The following is a 20,423-nucleotide window of genomic DNA, read 5'->3' as shown; positions in this document are numbered from 1 at the left end:
GGCTGGCTGTCCCGCACTGGGCCGCTGCAGAAGAGGCAAAACTGGCTTTCCGCTTCCCCAGAAGACAGCGAGAGACAGCGAGCTGCTCGTCTCACCAGAATGTCCCCCCGGCAGCGGGACAGGCAGTGCAGGGCCAGCTCGGGGTTGGTCCCCCCTCCCGGGACGGCGCTGGAGCAGGACAGGCTGAGCACGGCGTCCACTGGAGGGGGAGAGAGAGAGAGAGAGAGAGAGAGAGCAGGGCGTCAGCCCCCCTGCAGGGCAGGGCAGGGCGGGGCAGCGGCCCCCCCGGCGCCGGCTCACTGCTGCTGTTCCCACCGTGTTCCTGCAGGGCGGCGCTCTCCTGCAGCTCGGGCCAGGGCTGCCACAGCAGCTCCGCCCTGGGGAGCTCCTCCTCCGCGCCCCCCAGCTCCTGCACGTCCGGCAGCTCTGCCTGGAACCCGGGACCCACGTTGACGTGGCTGGCGGGGAGGAGGAGAGAGGGGTGTGAAGGTGGCGCGGTCACGCCTGGGCAGCACGCGGACAGGCGGGCAGACACTCACGGATACTGCGTGTAGCACCCTGGCTCCTCCGACCCCAGGCTCTCCTGGTGACCTGAAACCCACGGAACGCCGAGGTCAGATCGCAGCGCTGACCCGCCCCCCCGAGGGCGGGGGACTCGGGCAGGTGGGGGGGGGGGGGCGGCCGGCCGACTCACCGTAAGGGCTGGGGGGCAGGAGGCCGCAGTAGAGCCCCGAGCCCCTTCGGACAGGGTTGAGCATGGGCTGGGGGGTGTAGCGGGGCGCCCCCAGCTCCGGGGCGGGCGGCCGGGCTATGTGCAGCAGGCTGGGGAAGGGGGTGCCGGTGTAGACGGGGAGTTCCTGGAGAGGAAGAGGAGGAGGAGGAGGAGGGTGAGAGAGACAGTGGGCACACCCACGGGCTGGAAGGTGTTTCACGCCCGCAGTGGGCAGGTGAGGTCGTTCCACCCGTCCAGCCGGTCTCATGGCCGTTAACTGACCCCAGCGCCTCAGCCCAGCTGCTTCCTGAAAGAAGCCAGGGCCGGGCAGCGCGGCCGGGCAGCTTGTTCCACTCTCCCACCACCCTCAGTGTAAAGACGCGTCTCCTGTCCCCGTTGAACAGTCTTCGCCCTGCTGCGTCCTGTGAGAAGCCAGGGTACCAGCTTCAACAACGGGGCCGGGCAGCTTGATCCACACCCCCACCACCCTCGGTGTAAAGAAGCACATCCTGTTCTCGGTTTGAAGTGCTCCTCTGCTTAACTCCCACTCGTGTCCTATGGCTGGTGGTTGTCTGATCATTCTGAAGTCCCCTCCTGTCCCCTCTGTGAAGAACCTGGCTGCATGCTGTCTAAAGCCACAGTGAGACGCAGTAATTCTGGGGGTGTCCCCTTACCTGGCTCTCCCGCGTGTACTGTGCACCCAGTCCCTGGGGTGACCCCAGACCCGCTGAGGCGCACTCGCCTGGCCGGTACCCCGGAGTCAGGGGGTAGGGACCGCTGTCCTGGGGCGCGAGGGGGGGCTGGGGGTACTGCGCGGCCCGGTTCCTCTCTCGTTCCTGCTGGGGGGACCGAATGACATCATCAGAACCCGTGCGTCATCCGAGCCCAGCTCGGGGGTCCGATGACCCGCGGTTCTGCCTCCTGGGCTCTGATGGGTTCCCCGCACTGTTACTGTAAACCTGACGAGGCTCCAGCTGGCCTCCTGGTCTCACAGGACCGGACCCGAACCGCAGGACCAGCTGTCCTCCCGGTCCAATAAGACTGGAGCTGAACCGCAGGACCAGCTGGCCTCCCGGTCTCACAGGACCGGACCTGAACCACTGGACCAGCTGTCCTCCCGGTCTAACAGTACTGGACCCGAACCGCAGGACCAGCTGGCCTCCTGGTCTAACAGGACCGGACCCGAACCGCTGGACCAGCTGGCCTCCCGGTCTCACAGGACCGGACCTGAACCACTGGACCAGCTGTCCTCCTGGTCTAACAGGACCGGACCTGAACCGCTGGACCAGCTGTCCTCCCGGTCTAACAGGACCGGACCTGAACCGCTGGACCAGCTGGCCTCCCGGTCTCACAGGACCGGACCTGAACCACTGGACCAGCTGTCCTCCTGGTCTAACAGGACCGGACCTGAACCGCTGGACCAGCTGTCCTCCTGGTCTAACAGGACCGGACCCGAACCACCAGACCGGACCTAAACCGGACCTGAACCCCTGTGCCCTCAGCTCCCTCAGTCACGCCTCTGCGCCTCAGGCCTGCTCACTGGTGATCCCCCTGAAAGAGCCGAGCCCCTCTGTCTGAGCGCTGAGCCTCCTCGCTGCTCGTGCCGGGGAGGGGTATGGGGCGCGGGGGCGCGGGGGCGCGGGGGCCCGGGGGCAGGGAGAGAGAAACTGGGTCGGCGCCCGAGTCAGAGTGAGACTCTCGGCTCCGCCTGCGGGCGACGCCCCCTGCACTACGCCTTCCGTTCGGCCTCTCCTTCGACCCCAGGCAGACATAGAGGACGCCTCGAGAGGCAGCGAAAGGGAGCCCTGTTCCCAGTCTGACCCAGTCAGGCTCACCTGACCCCACATCCCAGGGTCGCAGGTCAAGGGGTCGTCCTCGGCCCTGAAGGCCGCACAGGATTGTGGGTACTGCCCCGGGGACGAGCTGAGGGGGATCTGCAGGCCACAGTCTGAGGGAGAGAGAGAGAGAGACAGAGAGAGTGTAGGAACAAATGGGAAATGAATCACCCCGATCCTGAAAACAGTGGCTAGCCTCTTCAACACATGAGTATCCCAGCATCTTAAAATCCTCTCTCCCCCCCCCCTTCTCTCCCCAGGAAGACGTGCCCACGGAGCTGGGGCCAGCACAGATAGGAAATACAGCCTGCTCCGGTCTAATACAGTGATCAGGGCACAGGCACAGGCAGGACGGAGAATTCCAGCTGGTCTGCAGGAGCACAGAGCCAGGGAGAGGGTGGGCTGCAGTACTAGGAGTGTCCAGCAGGCGTCAGCACTGGTGTGGGCTCACACCGCCGCACAGCACACACAGACACAGCCTGCGTACGCTGGGATATCAGTACTGCTCTTGTTTCAAGTTATAAAGATTTTCTGTTAACAGAATACGCTGATGTGAAGCTCTGTCTGTCACGACGCCCACCCCAGCCTCGCAGGTGGCAACAGGCGGGGATGCAAAACACCTGGCACCAAACGGAGGCGGCACCAACACCGCCGCCGGTGCACGCACCCCACGGTAAGACGAAACCTCCGCATTCCGAATGTGCCGACCTTGGAGTGGGGGGGGGTCACCCGCTCGGCTCTAGTTACCTGGGCTCTGGTAGCAGTCGGGGGCGGCGTGGCCCCTCAGCAGGGAGGGCTGGCCGAACTCGTGCTGCTCCTCGGCGAACGGGGGGCCGCCGGCGTCCCGCTCCGGGGCAGGGGGGTAGTATCCAGCAGGGGCCCTGCCCTGTGCCGCGCCGGCGAAGGAACTGGTCGTGGCCTGGCCGCCGGCCAGCAGCCCCTCGGGGTGCCCGGCGAGGTGGGGCGTCCAGGGCAGCGGGGGCAGCCTGACGGGGTTCAGGGGGGACCGGGCCTGCGGCGGCGGGGGCTGATAGTGGCCGGCGAGGGGCTGCAGGCCGGGGCAGAAGGGCGCGGCGCGGAACGGCGCCGCCCTGGGGAACCCGAACTGCACCTGCGCGTAGGCCGGCGGGCTCTGCACGGGCCCCGCAAAGGGGGCCCGCTTGCCGGTGGCGCCCAGGCCCTGCGGGGGGCCCCCCGCGCCGCCGAACGCCCCGCCCCCGCCCCCGCCCGGCGCCGCCAGCCCGCGCCGGCCGGCGAACGCTTCGGAGAACGAGTCCAGCTTCTGCACGGGCGGCCGCGCCCCCTGCGCGCCCAGCGGGCTCTGGAGGGGGGCGGGCGAGGGGTGGGGGGCAGGGTATCGGCCGCTGGCTCTGTACACCCCGTTCTGGGGCGCGCTGTGGCTGGGGTTGGGGTGCGGCTCGCCGGGCAGTGGGCCCCAGCCGTAGGGGAGCCCTGTCTCCCTGGACGCACAGCTGATGCTCTCGCTGGGGAACTGGTCCAGGCTGGTGGGGCAGAAACTGGGGTGCCCCAGGCCTGAGGACCCCTCGCTCCCGGGGTAGTACAGCCCCCCATCTGGGGTGTTTCCCAGCTCAGAGCCCCGGCCCTCCAGGATGTCCTGGTCCCCCATGGCAGAAAGCGCCACCTAGTGGTTAGAGGGGAACCGCATCGTGCACCAGTGCTGAAAGAGAGAAAGAGGGGTTTGAGAACAGCGTCCACAGATCTGGACCTCAGTATAAAAGACAAGCTTTTCAAGCCAGTCTGAGTTTCTTTCTCCACATGCGTGCCGTCCCCCCCCCCAGGACGCCCCCAGGGTGGCGCCAGCAAGCCTGTGACCAGGCAGAGTGGGTGACCCCCCCTGCCCCCCCAGATCGGAGCAGCCTGCAGCCAGCGCGCCCACACAGCAGACAGCGCCCCCTGCCCTGCAGTTCCCTGCTACCCCAGCCTGAGGGGCAACCTGTCAGCCTTTGCCCCACCATTCCACCCCCAAACAGTCTTCAGATCAGTCGCTTCATGGGAAGGTTCCAGACCCTGTGAGGGCAGGGGGCGAAGGTTTAGACGCTGCACAGTGTCACCTTAGTGCCCTGTAAATACGTCTGCTGTTCGGCACAAAAGCTATTAAAGACGAGGAGTCTTAAAACGCTGGGATAACAGCGGTACCTGGTCCATTCTGGCTTTCCCTGCACGCCGCGCACGGGCCAGCATCAGCGAGCTCAGCAGCAGAGCCCTGTGGTTCAGTTTAAGACTCCGGTATGCATCTTTCACACTCTAGTCCGGGCCAGAGCAATCCACTCCAGTCTAGTCCAGGCCAGAGCAATCCACTCCAGTGCGGTCCAGGCCAGAGCAATCCACTCCAGTGCAGTCCAGGCCAGAGCAATCCAGCGCAGTCTGGGTCAGGTCAGGTCAGGTCAAGACAATCCAGGGAAAACTGCTCTAGGTCGGAAAACCCTCCAGCGCAAACTGGTCGAGACCAGAGCAATCCAGTGCAGATTAGTTTGGGCCAGTTCAGTCCGGTAAAGCTTAGTTCACTGCATGGCAGTCCAGCACAGGCCGGCCCGAACCAGGGACACGTAACTATTCAAAACAACAGCTCTTCCGCTCCCCTTTCGCTCTTGTCCAGGGTGTCTGACTGCAGGGGTCTCTCTGTTGTGCTCCTTCAGTCTGTCTTTGTCGCTCCCTCCTCCTCCTCCTTCATCACCACTGCCTGTACACGACCCCTCTGCCTTCCTCGCTGGCTGTTAGTGTTCTGAAGCAGCACCTCTGTGCGCGCGTGTGTGTGTGTGCGCGCCGTTCAGGAAGAGCGCTGAGCCTGGCATAGCATGGGCGCGCTCTTTGATCTCGCTCGGTTCAGAGGTGTGTGTGTGTGTGTGTTGGGGGGGGGTGCACAGCGCTCGTCTGTTTGTTCCCCTCTTACTTTCTCACCTCGGCAGCGCTTCCGAAATCCCCCCCCCCCTGCACACACGCAGGGTGTCGATAAAGACATCCGTTCTGCCACGCCCCCAAACAGCACCTCAAACCCCCCCACTAACCCCAGCTCTTACCCCAGCCCTGATGCCCTCTCTCACCCCAGCCTCACCACCAGGTGATCTGGAGAGCAACACCTCAGCACCCGTGCACAACACCTGGCACAAACACGGAGCAGGCACACACACCTCAGGGATCCAGGCGCTGACACAAATGCTCTCGCTGAAGGTTGACGTCTCCAGTATCAGGGGAGGGAAGCGGACAGTGTCACGAGGTTTGGGGTCACTTGAACCCCAGAGGTTCCCAGTTCTAGTCCTGGAGGGCGACAGTATCAGCATGATGTCACCCCCCCCCAACCCCCCAGGTTTTAACGATCCATTAGATTTAGTTATTGGCCCAACAGGACCAGTGTAACACCTGGATGAACACAGCGGGACTGTCAGCTCTTAAACCCAGGAGCCGTTCACACAGCTGGGCCTGGCTGCTGCCTTCTCTGCTTAAGAGACATTCAGCGGGTCAGGTCCAGTCCTGTTAGACAGGAGGACAGGTGGTCCGGCGGTTCAGGTCCGGTCCTGTTAGACCAGGAGGACAGCTGGTCCGGAGGGTCAGGTCCAGTCCTGTTAGACCAGGAGGACAGCTGGCCCGGCGGTTCAGGTCCGGTCCTGTTAGACCAGGAGGACAGCTGGTCCGGCGGTTCAGGTCCGGTCCTGTTACACCAGGAGGACAGCTGGTCCGGAGGGTCAGGTCCAGTCCTGTTAGACCAGGAGGACAGCTGGCCCGGTGGTTCAGGTCCGGTCCTGTTAGACCAGGAGGACAGCTGGTCCGGAGGGTCAGGTCCAGTCCTGTTAGACAGGAGGACAGCTGGTCCAGCGGTTCAGGTCCGGTCCTGTTAGACCAGGAGGACAGCTGGCCCGGTGGTTCAGGTCCAGTTTGAGCTAGGCCCTGTCCCCAGTGAGCCGAGAGACTGTGGCTCCTCCCTCCTCCGAGTCCTGCGGGCCCCACTACCGCACTGGCCCTAGTGTCCAGGGCCCCTGTCCACCACCAGCGCTGGCCCGGAGACGGCCCTCTGCTGCAGACTGGTCCGCACAAGGAGACGAGAAACAGGCAACCTCAGGGCCCCGAGGAAGCTATCTCTCTCCCTCTTCTTCACCCCCTCTCTCTCTCCTCTCTCCCTCTCTCCCTCTCCCTCTTCTTCACCCCCTCTCTCTCTCCTCCCTCCCTCTCTCCCTCTCCCTCTTCTTCACCCCCTCTCTCTCCTCTCTCTCTCTCTCCTCTCTCCCTCTCCCTCTTCTTCACCCCCTCTCTCTCCTCTCTCTCTCTCTCCTCTCTCCCTCCCTCTCTCCCTCTCCCTCTTCTTCACCCCCTCTCTCTCCTCTCTCCTCTCTCCTCTCTCTCTCGTTATCTGCCTCTGTTGGGTGCAGGTGAGCCGGCTGTGGTTCATGAAGTGTTAACTTTCCGGTCGTCACGAAGGTTCTGTTCTGCACCCCCCCACCCCCTCCGTCTACCACATCCTGGAGAGAATGAACAGTCAGCCCCCCCCAACTCCGACTCACACCACAGACGACCCAGCTCTTGTATCCCTACTCTGTGCACAGAGTTCAGGTGTCCAGGATGAGTACTGTACAGTACAGCACACTACAGTATGGTATAGTACAGCCTAGTATGGTACAGCACAGTATGAGTACGATACAGTACATTCATCACATCATAGTACAGTACAACAGAGCACAGTACAATTCAGTGCATCACAATACAGCACATTAAAGCACACTCAGGCACAAACCAGTACAATCACACACAGTACAGCCCAATACAGAGCAATATAGCACAGTACAGCACAATACAGTGCAGTACAGTACACTAAGGCACAGCACTGCACAGTACAGAACAATGTACAGTACTGTTCTGTGAGTGTGTGCTCCTGGGTACAGCACAGTACAATATAGTATAGCACAATACAGTAGAGTACAGCACAGTACAGTAGTGCACAGTACCACACAATACAGTAGAGTACAGTACAGTAGTGCACAGTACCGCACAATACAGTAGAGTACAGTACAGCAGTGCACAGTACGGTACAGTAGAGTACAGCACAGTACCGCACAATACAGTAGAGTACAGCACAGTACAGTAGTGCACAGTACTGCACAATACAGCACAATACAATAGAGTACAGCACGGTACAGTAGTGCACAGTACCGCACAATAAAGTAGAGTACAGCACAGTACAGTAGAGTACAGAGGAACTGTGAGGAAAATGTGCTGAGTAGTAGCATCAGCGGTAGAGTTGGAATTTGTGCTTAGTAACAGTGTTGGTATTGCTCATCGTGACTAATCAGAGGACAGTGCATGACAATGAGGGTGTTTTACAGTAAGGTCAGTATCTAGGCACTGTGCGTGTGCTCAATGACAGCAGTGCACTGTAGGTTATGATTCATAACAGGGAGCTGGTTCTGAGTCACAGCGGCCCATTGGTTAAACAGAGAGCACAAGACTCCCTCCTGGACGGGACACCAGGCCAGCACACAGCCGGCCCCAGACACACGCTGGTCCCCAGTCCTGCAGCAGGGACTCGAACCCACAACCCGCCGTCAGGAGTCCAGAGACTTGCCCACCTACCCCCCAGCCTGCCAGCAGTTAAGCTGAATTTTAATGTCAATTCTAGTCAGAAAACAGCAGTGGCATTGTAAATGGTGACTAATTACTGAGCAGCTGAATGAATGAGAGGACTCCAATGGCTCCTCATGCGCTGTAAGTGGCGTTATTGGGCCAGTAGGGGGTGCTCTCCCCTCTGGCAACTGGGGGGGACAGGTTACTAGAGGTAAATAACCTACAGGGAGGTAAGACAGAGGGAGCAGGGTACAGGAGCAGAAAATAATACTATTGTTTCTAGCAGAAAAACCACGCTTAGCAATTTAGCAATCACATATGAGAAGGATGCAGCTCTATACTGTGTGTGTGTTTGTAGTTTATGTGTGTGACTGTGTGTGTGTGTGTCGTGTGAATGTGTGTGCGTGTGAATGTGTGAGAGTCTGTCCTGGGTGTGTGTGAGTGTGTGTGAGTGTGTGTGTCCTGGGTGTGTGGTGTCTATTGTTTACGAGAGCGAGAATCTCTGGTTTCCTGTAGCTGGTGTATGGAGCTGGGGGGGGTGTAGGGGGGTGGGGGGGAGGTGACCCTGACAAACAGGAAGGAAGATGTGTGGGGAAACCTCTCCCCCCCCCAGCTGCCTCGCTCCGACATCCGCTAACGTCAGGAGAGCTCGGGCCACATCTCGCCTCTGGGCAGGAAGTCAGCGCTGTCGGCTGTCCTGCTCGCTAGGATGAGTCATCAGAAGACAGCGGCACCTTCGGGACCCAGCCTGTGGCAGGCCACAGGAGGAGGAGGAGGAGGAGGAAGAGCACGGGCCCTGTTTCAGCAGCACCAAGCTACTGCAGCAGTCAAGGGACTGGGGACCCAGAGTCGATGATACAACACAACTGCTGTTACGCCTCTACTGGACCAGGACTGGACACCCCTGCTGCAGACACACTGACCCCTCCTGGACCAGGACTGGACACCCCTGCTGCAGACACACTGACCCCTCCTGGACCAGGACTGGACACCCCCGCTGCAGACACAGCGCCCCCTCCTGGCCCAGGACTGGACACCCCCGCTGCAGACACACTGACCCCTCCTGGACCAGGAGTGGACACCCCTGCTGCAGACACACTGACCCCTCCTGGACCAGGACTGGACAGCCCCGCTGCAGACACACTGACCCCTCCTGGACCAGGACTGGACACCCCCGCTGCAGACACAGCGCCCCCTCCTGGCCCAGGACTGGACACCCCTGCTCTAGACACACTGACCCCTACTGGACCAAGACTGGACACTCCTGCTGCAGACACACAGACCACTCCTGGACCAGGACTGGACACCCCTGATCTAGACACACTGACCCCTACTGGACCAAGACTGGACACTCCTGCTGCAGACACACTGACCCCTCCTGGACCAGGACTGGACACCCCTGCTGCAGACACACTGACCCCTCCTGGACCAGGACTGGACTCCCCTGCTGCAGACACACTGACCCCTCCTGGACCAGGACTGGACACCCCTGCTGCAGACACACTGACCCCTCCTGGACCAGGACTGGACACCCCTGCTGCAGACACACTGACCCCTCCTGGACCAGGACTTGCTCTTGAAGGGTGAGCTGAGGACTGAAACTCGAGCCCTCAGAAACAAATCCAGTTTTACTGGTGCGAACTGTACGACAAACGTTACTGCTCCAGCAATGTTTACTCCAATTAATAATTCCATTACAAGTCCCTCAGAATAAAACACTAGTTAATAATCCAATAGGAAGATTTGATAAGATTCTATATTTTACTTTTATATGACACTTGGACTACGTGCTTCATTTATTCCTGCTGGATATGGGATACTGCTGTAAAGAGTAACATTAACTACACAGCAAAACTGTATCATAAAATGCTACCGGTTAGTAACGGATTCAAAAAAACATTTGTTTTTTTTAATGTCTCTCAGTGAACAATATGAACTGTAAAACAAAAACTTACTCCAAAAGTTCACAACAGAGTTTGTGACAGAAGCTCAAACCCAGGTTCACGGAGAGTGTAAAGACCAAAGAGGAAAGTTAAACATTTTACACACAGAAGGAGACATTACAGATGATTTGTTGACCCAGCAGCCTTAAGAGTATAAAGGTCCACAGGGCTCATCCAGCACGTTCGGCAGTTTGTGCTAATTGATCCAAGGGTGACACTCAGTTGTTCTTTGAAAAGAAGTCAGGGTAACGAGTTTGACTTGTTCCACGCTCCCACCACCCTCTGTGTAAAGAAGTGCCACCTGTCCCGACTAGAGGATCTCATCCAGCTGAGTCTTGAGAGAGACCAATTTAGCAGCTTCAGCAACATGGCTGGGCAGCTCGTTCCACTCTCTCACCGCCCTTGGCGTAAAGTAACGCCTCCCGTTGTCAGTTTTAAATGCGCGTGACTCCTAGGAGTACCATTCCTTCCACACAGCTCAGTGCTGACCGTACCAGCTGATCCAGGCTTCCCTAGACTGTCAACCACCCGGTACAGCCTTCGGGGTCCGAGAGGAAGCCGATGGACAGAGAGGCATGTCTGTGTTGCACACAGGACAAGCTCGGCCACTGGGGAGACAGAGTGTGGGTAGAGGCTCAGAGGAGAGGGTTTGAGATTCAAAGTGCTAACCCCAGAATTTGCATAGAGATATCACACAGCCACGTGTCGCTGATAACCCAGCAGTGTTTAGACGCTTACCACACCTACATCTCTCATCATGTGCCGTCTGTGATCATACATCCTAATGACCTAATAATCCCCCTCTATGAATTGGCTCCATCACTCTGCTCTCCTCCCCACTGAGAGCTGATGTGTGGGGAGCGTTCTGGCGCACTATGGCTGCCGTCGCATCATCCAGGTGGGGCTGCACACTGGTGGGGGTGGAGGGGATCCCCATTACCTGTAAAGCGTGGAGTGGAGTGTCCAGAAAAGCGCTATATCAGTGTAAGCAATAATAATAATAATAATAATAATAATAATAATAATAATAACATCAGTTTAACATGGCAAATGTGTTCATAAGTGAAGAAACCAAAAAAGTGTTCCTCCTTTGTCAATGGGTGCATATTATATTAAATGAACTATCTCCCATCTGAGACAATAAAAGAAGTACAGTAAGACACTGACACACTCCCGACTGGACTGGAGACACTGGTGTCCCTCTCCTCTCACACTGCCCCTGAATTCACACACTGACACACTCCTGACTGGACTGGAGACACTGCTGTCCCTCTCCTCTCACACTGCCCCTGGATTCACACACTGACACACTCCTGACTGGACTGGAGACACTGCTGTCCCTCTCCTCTCACACTGCCCCTGAATTCACACACTGAGACACTCCTGACTGGACTGGAGACACTGCTGTCCCTCTGCTCTCACACTGCCCCTGAATTCACACACTGACACACTCCTGACTGGAGACATGGAGACACTGCTGTCCCTCTCCTCTCACACTGCCCCTGGATTCACACACTGAGACACTCCTGACTGGAGACATGGAGACACTGCTGTCCCTCTCCTCTCACACTGCCCCTGGATTCACACACTGACACACTCCTGACTGGACTGGAGACACTGCTGTCCCTCTCCTCTCACACTGCCCCTGAATTCACACACTGACACACTCCTGACTGGAGACATGGAGACACTGCTGTCCCTCTCCTCTCACACTGCCCCTGAATTCACACACTGACACACTCCTGACTGGACTGGAGACACTGCTGTCCCTCTCCTCTCACACTGCCCCTGAATTCACACACTGACACACTCCTGACTGGACTGGAGACACTGCTGTCCCTCTCCTCTCACACTGCCCCTGAATTCACACACTGACACACTCCTGACTGGACTGGAGACACTGCTGTCCCTCTCCTCTCACACTGCCCCTGGATTCACACACTGACACACTCCTGACTGGACTGGAGACACTGCTCTCACAAGCAGGGTGATGACAAGCCGTGAAGGAGGAGGAGGAGGAGGGAGGTGAGTGTGGGGGAGGCAGGCTCACTCTGGTTTTCACCTGGCAGCTCGCAGGACTGACAGTGAGACAGAGAGTACAGGGGAGGGGGAACAAAGGTATGTCTGTGGATTTTGTCTCTTTCCGGTCCTGAAAGAGAACGAGCGTCTGTCGGGCCCGCCGTGCTAGTCTCGGAATGACAGGGAGATGGAAATCACTCCGGTCCCGTGTGTGGAAGTGGGCGTGAGGGGGGTAATTCACAACTCCCCGTGCAGCTTCCTCTCATGCAGTGGGCGTGCAGGAGGAGAGACAAAGATGGCCGGTACTGAAGCCTCTCGGGTTGTGCCGTGTCGAATGCCGTCTCGCACGCCACAGGCAGCCTCCGAAACGTCTTCTCCCCTGCTGGGGTGCCTCTTTGATTTGGGGGTGGCACGTGACACACCGAGAGGCGACTGCTTTCCAGGTGTGGTAGAAAAATCTGCGCTCTGGTTTTCAGCGCTCGGAAAGTGGACCCCAAACAAGCTCAGCTGTGCGTTAGGAGCGCGTATGAAACTCTTCCAGCCTGCAGCCCCCTTCGGCCCAGGCTAACCAGTGACCAGCGGGAGGACCGGTCAGTGTGGGGTGGCTCCGTGCTGGGAAGTTTGGTGTGGAATCGACTCCACTTCACCAGCCCCAGGTGACTGACACTCTGTTCATGCTCTTGTATGACGCTACAGGCTGTACATTTGATTTTTTATTTGGAATTTCGACATGGCACTGGCCAATCCCCAGATTAAAAAACTGTCCCTATTTTAGCCTCTGCACTGCCGTTGATTAGCAGTAGATAGCCGCGTCGTACCTCCCCGCTGACAGACAACAGGAGGGATCCGAGTTGCTACTGGACGGCAGCAGTGAGCAGAGACACACAGACAGTGTCCTTGTGGACGTGTGGTCTGCAACGGAGCTTCCCAGCCCTGCTCCCCCAGCATTTGGGGCCAGCGCCCCCCCGCAGGACCAGGACTGGGGGCCCCTGTTGAAGATACAGCGCCCCCCCCGCAGGACCAGAAGTGGGGACCCCTGTTGAAGATACAGTGCCCCCCCCGCAGGACCAGGACTGGGGACCCCTGTTGAAGATACAGCGCCCCCCCGCAGGACCAGAAGTGGGGACCCCTGTTGAAGATACAGTGCCCCCCCCGCAGGACCAGGACTGGGGACCCCTGTTGAAGATACAGCGCCCCCCCGCAGGACCAGAAGTGGGGACCCCTGTTGAAGATACAGCGCCCCCCCCTGCAGGACCAGAAGTGGGGATCCCTGTTGAAGATACAGCGCCCCCCCCTGCAGGACCAGAAGTGGGGACCCCTGTTGAAGATACAGCGCCCCCCCCTGCAGGACCAGAAGTGGGGATCCCTGTTGAAGATACAGCGCCCCTCCCGCAGGACCAGAAGTGAGGACCCCTGTTGAAGTTACAGCGCCCCCCCGCAGGACCAGAAGTGGGGACCCCTGTTGAAGATACAGTGCCCCCCCCGCAGGACCAGGACTGGGGACCCCTGTTGAAGATACAGCGCCCCCCCCCCCAGGACCAGAAGTGGGGACCCCTGTTGAAGATACAGCGCCCCCCCCCCTGCAGGACCAGAAGTGGGGATCCCTGTTGAAGATACAGCGCCCCTCCCGCAGGACCAGAAGTGGGGGCCCCTGCTCTAGAAGGCTCTGCACAATAGTAAGGCATCTGAATGCCACCGAATCCCAGGCTGCTGACTGGACAGCACTGCGGAGACCGGGAAACGAATTATTCCCCATCACGCCCCCTGGATTCGAGCCGCGCTGACTGGGAAGACTGGGCGAGCCAGTACGAGTCGAGACACGCGAAGGGTTTACAGCAAGTGTGCTCAATCTCTAAGGCTGAGCAGATGACAGTGCTGATAGATTGAAACAAAGGAAATGCTCAAGTGTACACATCCGGTACGAGGCGTTCGAAACGGTAAATAAACACGTTCGGAGGTGAAGAATGTCAACAGAAACAGGAGGAGCCATCGCTGCCGCCAGCCCCCACCTCCTCTCTCTGGTGACACTGATGTAACGACGACACAGCGAGCCTGGTCCCGGAAACTGGCCTGTACCAGTTCTAGTGTTCCGCGCCACAATACGAAGCACAAAACCGAGAGGCACAAACACAGCACAGCACCCTTCGCGCGTGCACATGCGCAGTAATCCGTCCACGTTCAGAAAGCAAGTCTTGGACCTCCCACCTACGGCCAAGAGGGTGTTTTGAGAATCACCAGTTCACTCCCGCAGTGTGTCTGCTGTTCAGCGTCCCAGCGTCTTCAGCTGACCCTCGACCAGAGCCCTCCAACAGTGGATCAGCTGAACGGCACGCGAGCAGCCGACAGCTGATCCGCCTCCCCGGCCCTGAGCCCCATCCCAGACTGGGAGCTCCCCACCCCTGCGGGCCAGCCCTGCCCGCACTGCGCAGGGCCTGACATAGCCGCTTCTGCCCGAAGAGAACTCCAGCCTCCTCCCCCAGCGCCTGTGCTGGGTGAGAGGCCGCGCGAGAAAGACATTTGAAAAAAAAAAGAAAACCAAACAGCCGTTTCTGTGTCGGTGCCCACGTTCACACGCGCTGGTTTTCCACCTTTGAACTTTCACAATTACTCGGCAGAAAAACAAGGAACGAGACGCAGCAGGGTGTTGAGAGGAGTGTAAAAATCCCCCCAGCAGAGCTGCGGAAACTCCTCACCAGGCCCGGCGCTCTGCCCCAGGCCCCGCGGTGGAGTTGAACACCCCTCCTGCCCTCCATTTGGCCCCACCATCGCCAAATCATCCAGCGATCCACAGAAGGGACTGACACAGACCTGTCCTCACCGGGCAGCAGCTGATGTTCCCAGGACACGCGCAGTCTAAGAGAGCAGCCCCTGTGTTTAGTCTGTCTCAAAACGTTTCCTTGCACTGAAGAAGGAAAATCCACGAGGCTCTGAAAGCCCTCCCTCTGAAACATCCTGTCGTCCACGACCGGCCACGTCTCCCTCGGCTCGGTTTCTGAAAGAGGGTCCAACCCTGCTTGGCGCTCCGGCGAGCTCGGAAACCAACCGGTGCAGACCCTCACTCCCAGCTCTCCAGCCGCCGCGTCACGGCACACTCGGGGGCCTAGCCGACGGCCCGTGGGAGACGGCCACTGCCGCCGGGCTCACGGGGATGCCCCTTCACCTCTCCGCATCCCGGCACGCGTCGTTCCGAATTTCCCGGACGAGAGGGGCGGCTCACCTGCTCGGCGGTAATTAATCCATCCCGGGATCTCCACCAGCCCGTTCTTAAAAGACGCCAGGACACACAACTGGGTAACTAGTTCCAAACTCCCACCACTCTTTGTGTAAAGTAGTGCCCCCTAACCCTGCTCTCTGTTACTCAATTTCCCCTCCGGTTCGTTGGCTCAGGAGAAGTCCGCTGGGTGGGCTTAATCGATGCCTTTGAGCATTTCAAATATTCTTGAATATGTTCGGGATACCTGAACACCCTGTTCACCTTCCTTCAGCCCGTCTGTCCTGCCCTGTATCTGCTTGCTTTTCTTTGGACAGATTACGGGGGCAGCGAGATCTTTTTATAACATGGCGGGCAGAACTTGTACCTAGTATTCTGAACGAGGCCTAACCTGTGCACTGTACCACTTCATGCCTGGCTGACACAGTAGGTAGAAACGTTAACCGAATGTGTCAGGGACACAAAATGAATTCTAACATAAATTATGACAACATTTATATTATTTAATGCAATAAAATACACAATTTTCTTAATGCAGTTAATATAAATGAGACTAACAGTGTTAACTGGTTAATTCCTTTCTTCATTAATTCAATGAGGAACTTCCAGATGATCATTTTAATCACTGGGACAATTTTCCCAGATTCAGGCTTGTGCGGACGAAATGCTGTTGAAATGACAAAGCATGGTCCCTCACTCGAAATAATCAAAAAGCAAAACATTTGTGGCACAGAACACTTGAAGGCCCTTGACAGCAGTGGCCTCAGTTTTTTAGATTTTGTCACGAGGATTTAGAAGTCAATCTGTCCCCTGGGGAGAGTCTCAGTTTAAAAGAGCAAGCGAAGACTTTTTTCTGTTTTCTCCACCACTCTGCTCATGTCTGACATCAGACAGCTACTGTGCTTAAATTCCCTGAGTAAATTCAGAATCCGGAGACGTCTCATCAGAAACTCTGACTTCTCGAATGTTTCACAGATGGTTTTAATTAACTTACGATAATTCACAAAGAATTCGCTTTGAAAAGCACAGCCAGTACCCTTATCATCATTTGTCTTAAAAGAAACCAGCGTATCAGCTTTAACTACAGGGCTGAGCAGCTTGTTCCACACTCCCACCAACCCTTGCGTAGAGTATCTGTAAAGGCACTCAGTCCAGCTCATCTGTATCTTCACATTAACACACCATCATCTTCCTCAGATCTGTAGAGTAACTGTAGAGACACTCAGCCCAGCTCCTCTGTATCTTCACATTAACACTCCATCCTCATCCTCAGAGCTGTAGAGTAACTGTAGAGACACTCAGCCCAGCTCCTCTGTATCTTCACATTAACACACCCTCCTCATCCTCAGATCTGTAGAGTAACTGTAGAGACACTCAGTCCAGCTCCTCTGTATCTGCACATTAACACACCATCCTCATCCTCAGATCTGTAGAGTAACTGTAGAGACACTCAGTCCAGCTCCTCTGTATCTTCACATTAACACTCCTTCATCATCCTCAGATCCGTGAGACACTCAGTCCAGCTCATGAATTTCACTTTAACACTCTCATCACCAACAACATCTGCAGAATAATCATATAGAATCTCAATTCCGATCAGATGTAATTTCAGATTAACGCTACCGTCATCATCAGATCTGCGGAGTACAGTTACTCAGTAAGACACGCAGTCAGTCTTGTCCTTGACCTTCACATCTGCCCTCCCATTATCATTGTATCTGAAGAAAATTGAAACTCTTCAGCACCTTGAAACAGTCCTGCATCAGAAAATGTGTCTTTCCTTCATTTCTCTTCATCAGAAACATCTTCAGAAAACAGACATCTGTGGTCTTGATTGCATCAGAACGCACAGGTTAGGAACCCAGCTCATGGCAGTGTCTTTCTGTCTCTGACGTGCAGCTGGAACATGGGTCACAGGTTTGAATTCATCTGGACCCGTTAAGTCCCATTTTGGTCAGGTTCAATCTGGGAAATTTGGGAGGATACGGTAGAGGTGCTCACCTTCACAGATGTTGATTTTGACATGAATAATACCATTTTAGTATAACAGACTGTCCTACTGGACTGGAGCCCCAGTGTCACAGGACTGTCCTACTGGACTGGAGCCCCAGTGTCACAGGACTGTCCTACTGGACTGGAGCCCCCAGTGTAACAGACTGTCCTATTGGACTGGAGCCCCAGTGTAACAGACTGTCCTACTGGACTGGAGCCCCCAGTGTAACAGACTGTCCTACTGGACCGGAGCCCCAGTGTAACAGACTGTCCTACTGGACTGGAGCCCCCAGTGTAACAGACTGTCCTACTGGACTGGAGCCCCCAGTGTAACAGACTGTCCTACTGGACTGGAGCCCCCAGTGTAACAGACTATTCTACTGGACTGGGACCAAAGCCCCCAGTGTACCAGGACTGTCCTACTGGACCGGGACTGGAGCCCCAGTGTAACAGGACTGTCCTACTGGACTGGAGCCCCAGTGTAACAGACTGTCCTACTGGACTGGAGCCCCCAGTGTAACAGACTGTCCTACTGGACTGGAGCCCCCAGTGTAACAGACTGTCCTACTGGACTGGAGCCCCAGTGTAACAGACTGTCCTACTGGACTGGAGCCCCCAGTGTACCAGGACTGTCCTACTGGACTGGAGCCCCCAGTGTAACAGACTGTCCTACTGGACTGGAGCCCCCAGTGTAACAGACTGTCCTACTGGACCGGAGCCCCCAGTGTAACAGACTGTCCTACTGGACCGGAGCCCCAGTGTAACAGACTGTCCTACTGGACCGGAGCCCCAGTGTAACAGACTGTCCTACTGGACTGGAGCCCCCAGTGTAACAGGACTGTCCTACTGGACTGGAGCCCCCAATGTAACAGGACTGTCCTACTGGACCGGGATCGGAGCGCCTAGTCTCTCATCGTGAAGAGAAATCCGATAGGATTTCGACGACCAAGGGGCAGCTCCATGAATCAGAAACTCGATGGATCGGTGTCCTGACCAACGTGCAAGACTGCAGAGTTCCCCGGAGATTCCGAGTGACGCTCCGGCCTCACCCCAGCCTCCAGATCGGCCGTGCTCTCGGAAAGCCCTCCGCCCTCTTTAAAGACCCCCCGCCGGCCAGCCCTCTGCCCCACGGGCTCCGTCAATCCCTGGAGGGGGGGGGAGGGGGGGCACAGAACGACTCCCCTAGGCGTCCCCCGCGGATCGATCTCCACTCCCAGGAGCGTGTTGTCTTTTCCCAGCTGGGTCATGGTCTGACCTGACCCAGTGTAAAGCACCACACTTGTATATAGCGCCTGACGTGGGCGAAAGAAAACCAGGCACGCGCTGGGAAACACTTCCTGAAGCCTTCGAGCCCCCTAAAGCCCGTGAGCACAACCGCGCGACACAAATTAACGTGGGCCTCCCTCTCAAGAAGCACTCGTTCGCTCTCTTCCAGCAGCGCTCGGTTCGGAAGTCGGGATTTTGGAGGAATCCCAGGATGTCCGAGAACCCGGAGAAGAGCAACGACAGATCTGAGGGTGATGATGGTGTGTTAGTGTCAGGGTCTGTGCGCGCCATTCCTCAACCCCGCACAGCCACGCACGCAGGGCCCAGCGATCGCACCTGAAACCCAGTTCCTGAAACTGTTCTCCCTTCTGAAAACCGTTTGAATAAGAAATTCTGTCTTAAACTTTTAACACAGGGCAGACGACCTCAGGACGACCGGGACAGCAGCACACAATGACAATTTTATTGCCAGTGCTGCCTGTAAAAATCCAGATTAACGAACATTTAATGTAATTAATCAACACAAAGGAGGTTGGAACAGTACAGGAAGATTACTACATGAATAAAGTACTTGAGCAAAGTCCGTACTCAAGTGGCAAGGATGAACTTTGAAACAATAGCAATTTGCACTTGTTTTAAATTGTTATTTTTTTAGTGTGTTAATCTTTTCCGGCTAAAATCCTGCGATAGAATCCAAAACCAAGTCCAGTTAAAAATGAAAAAAAACCAACACATTTTCACTCTCTTTCAGCCACCTACAGTGTTTCTAGCGGGACTGCAAGCGCGTCTTCGAAAACACCAGGGGCTGAATGGCCCAGAAACACCAGGTTTGCAGAACAACACCCCTGCCCGTCCCCAGGGAAAGACAGCAGACAGCGAAGACCACCAGAGAGAGAGGGGGGCTTGTACCTGGACAGGCCGGAGAGAACCCTGTCACATTTTACCAGGGTAAAACCCTTCCGAACCAGGGTACAGCACAGGAGCTACAGGGTCTCCGAAGTCGGTTTGTGCGCGGGGCCGAAACCATTCGCCCTCGTCTCCTTCTGTCGAAAATCAAACTGAATTTGGTTTTTAACAGGATCAGCAAAACGGAAAATCTCTCGGACCACAAGGCCCTGAAGCCCCTCCTGCCCAGCTGGCTGCGTGTGGGTTCATTTCGAGGGCGGACTCGGAGCCCTGCTCCTCTGGGGGGACCGGAGCCCCGCAGTGGCTCTCTGGGGTGCCGTCTGTCCCGCCAGGCGGTCAGTGCCTTACGGGGGCCGCTCTCCCGAACCCCGGTCCTGTCCTGACCCGGGCCGGACCCCCTCGGCGGACGCGTGCCTCGTTAAGTACCGCAGCCTCAGAAGCGAGGGAGGGAGGTTCTGGCCCTGCAGGGGCTGGGGCTCGTTTTCAGGAGAGCTGCGAGCCAAGGGAAGAGTCTGGCACGAGCTGCCAGGCGCTATATAACTCACCAGGAGGCTTGGGCCCCCAGGGGTCATCAGTTACACTGCTGCTGCAGATCCCACGATTTTTCGAGCCCGCCGAAGGGGTCCAACGCCAACAGCAACGCCGGCCCTGACCCCTGACCCCTGACCCGAGAGCTAGCCATTGACCTCCTGCCGGTTCGACCCGGGACACGGTCAGGGCCCGAACGGCACAGCACCAGACGAATCCGACAAAGACATCAACGAGAAGGAGACAGTCCACCAGCGCCAGCGCCGCCACCAGGTCTATTTCAAATTCAGATTCGTGGCTTGTGCGCAAAACCTTCTGAATTCACTCAGCCGCCTTTCTGTGCTTTGGGCGGGTGAGTAATTTTATTACCAAAGAGAAATGCTCCAAAAGAATGGAAATTCAGCTTGAGAAAAAAGAACGCCTTTGCTTGTTTTAAAAGA

At 57.1% G+C, this 20,423-nt stretch overlaps 1 protein-coding gene across 6 annotated transcripts in view; it reads right to left on the bottom strand.

Moving 5' to 3' along the window:
- The window catches only part of LOC107075852 (transcriptional-regulating factor 1), a 36,931-nt gene that overhangs the window by 3,932 nt on the left and 12,576 nt on the right, over positions 1-20,423 (bottom strand). For 4 of the 6 annotated variants that reach the window (XR_011182449.1, XM_069180451.1, XM_069180449.1 and 1 more), the window contains exons 2-8: positions 3,295-4,225; positions 2,548-2,660; positions 1,387-1,551; positions 695-857; positions 540-591; positions 316-458; positions 96-199 (exon numbers count right to left, since the gene is read on the bottom strand). Coding sequence is in view for 5 of the 6 variants with exons in the window: in XM_069180451.1 (XP_069036552.1) it covers positions 96-199; positions 316-458; positions 540-591; positions 695-857; positions 1,387-1,551; positions 2,548-2,660; positions 3,295-4,174 (1,620 nt within the window). In the remaining variant the exon portion in view is untranslated. Of the gene's footprint in view, positions 1-95; positions 200-315; positions 459-539; positions 592-694; positions 858-1,386; positions 1,552-2,547; positions 2,661-3,294; positions 4,226-4,704; positions 6,677-20,423 lie in introns of those variants that run through there. The other 2 variants (XM_069180450.1, XM_069180452.1) reach the window with 2 other exon arrangements.

This window comes from Lepisosteus oculatus, chromosome 18 (assembly GCF_040954835.1).
Source record: "Lepisosteus oculatus isolate fLepOcu1 chromosome 18, fLepOcu1.hap2, whole genome shotgun sequence".
Lineage (NCBI taxonomy): Eukaryota > Metazoa > Chordata > Actinopteri > Semionotiformes > Lepisosteidae > Lepisosteus > Lepisosteus oculatus.
The sequence above is the reverse complement of the archived record's forward strand: the minus strand, read 5'-3'. Positions and strand labels throughout refer to the sequence as shown.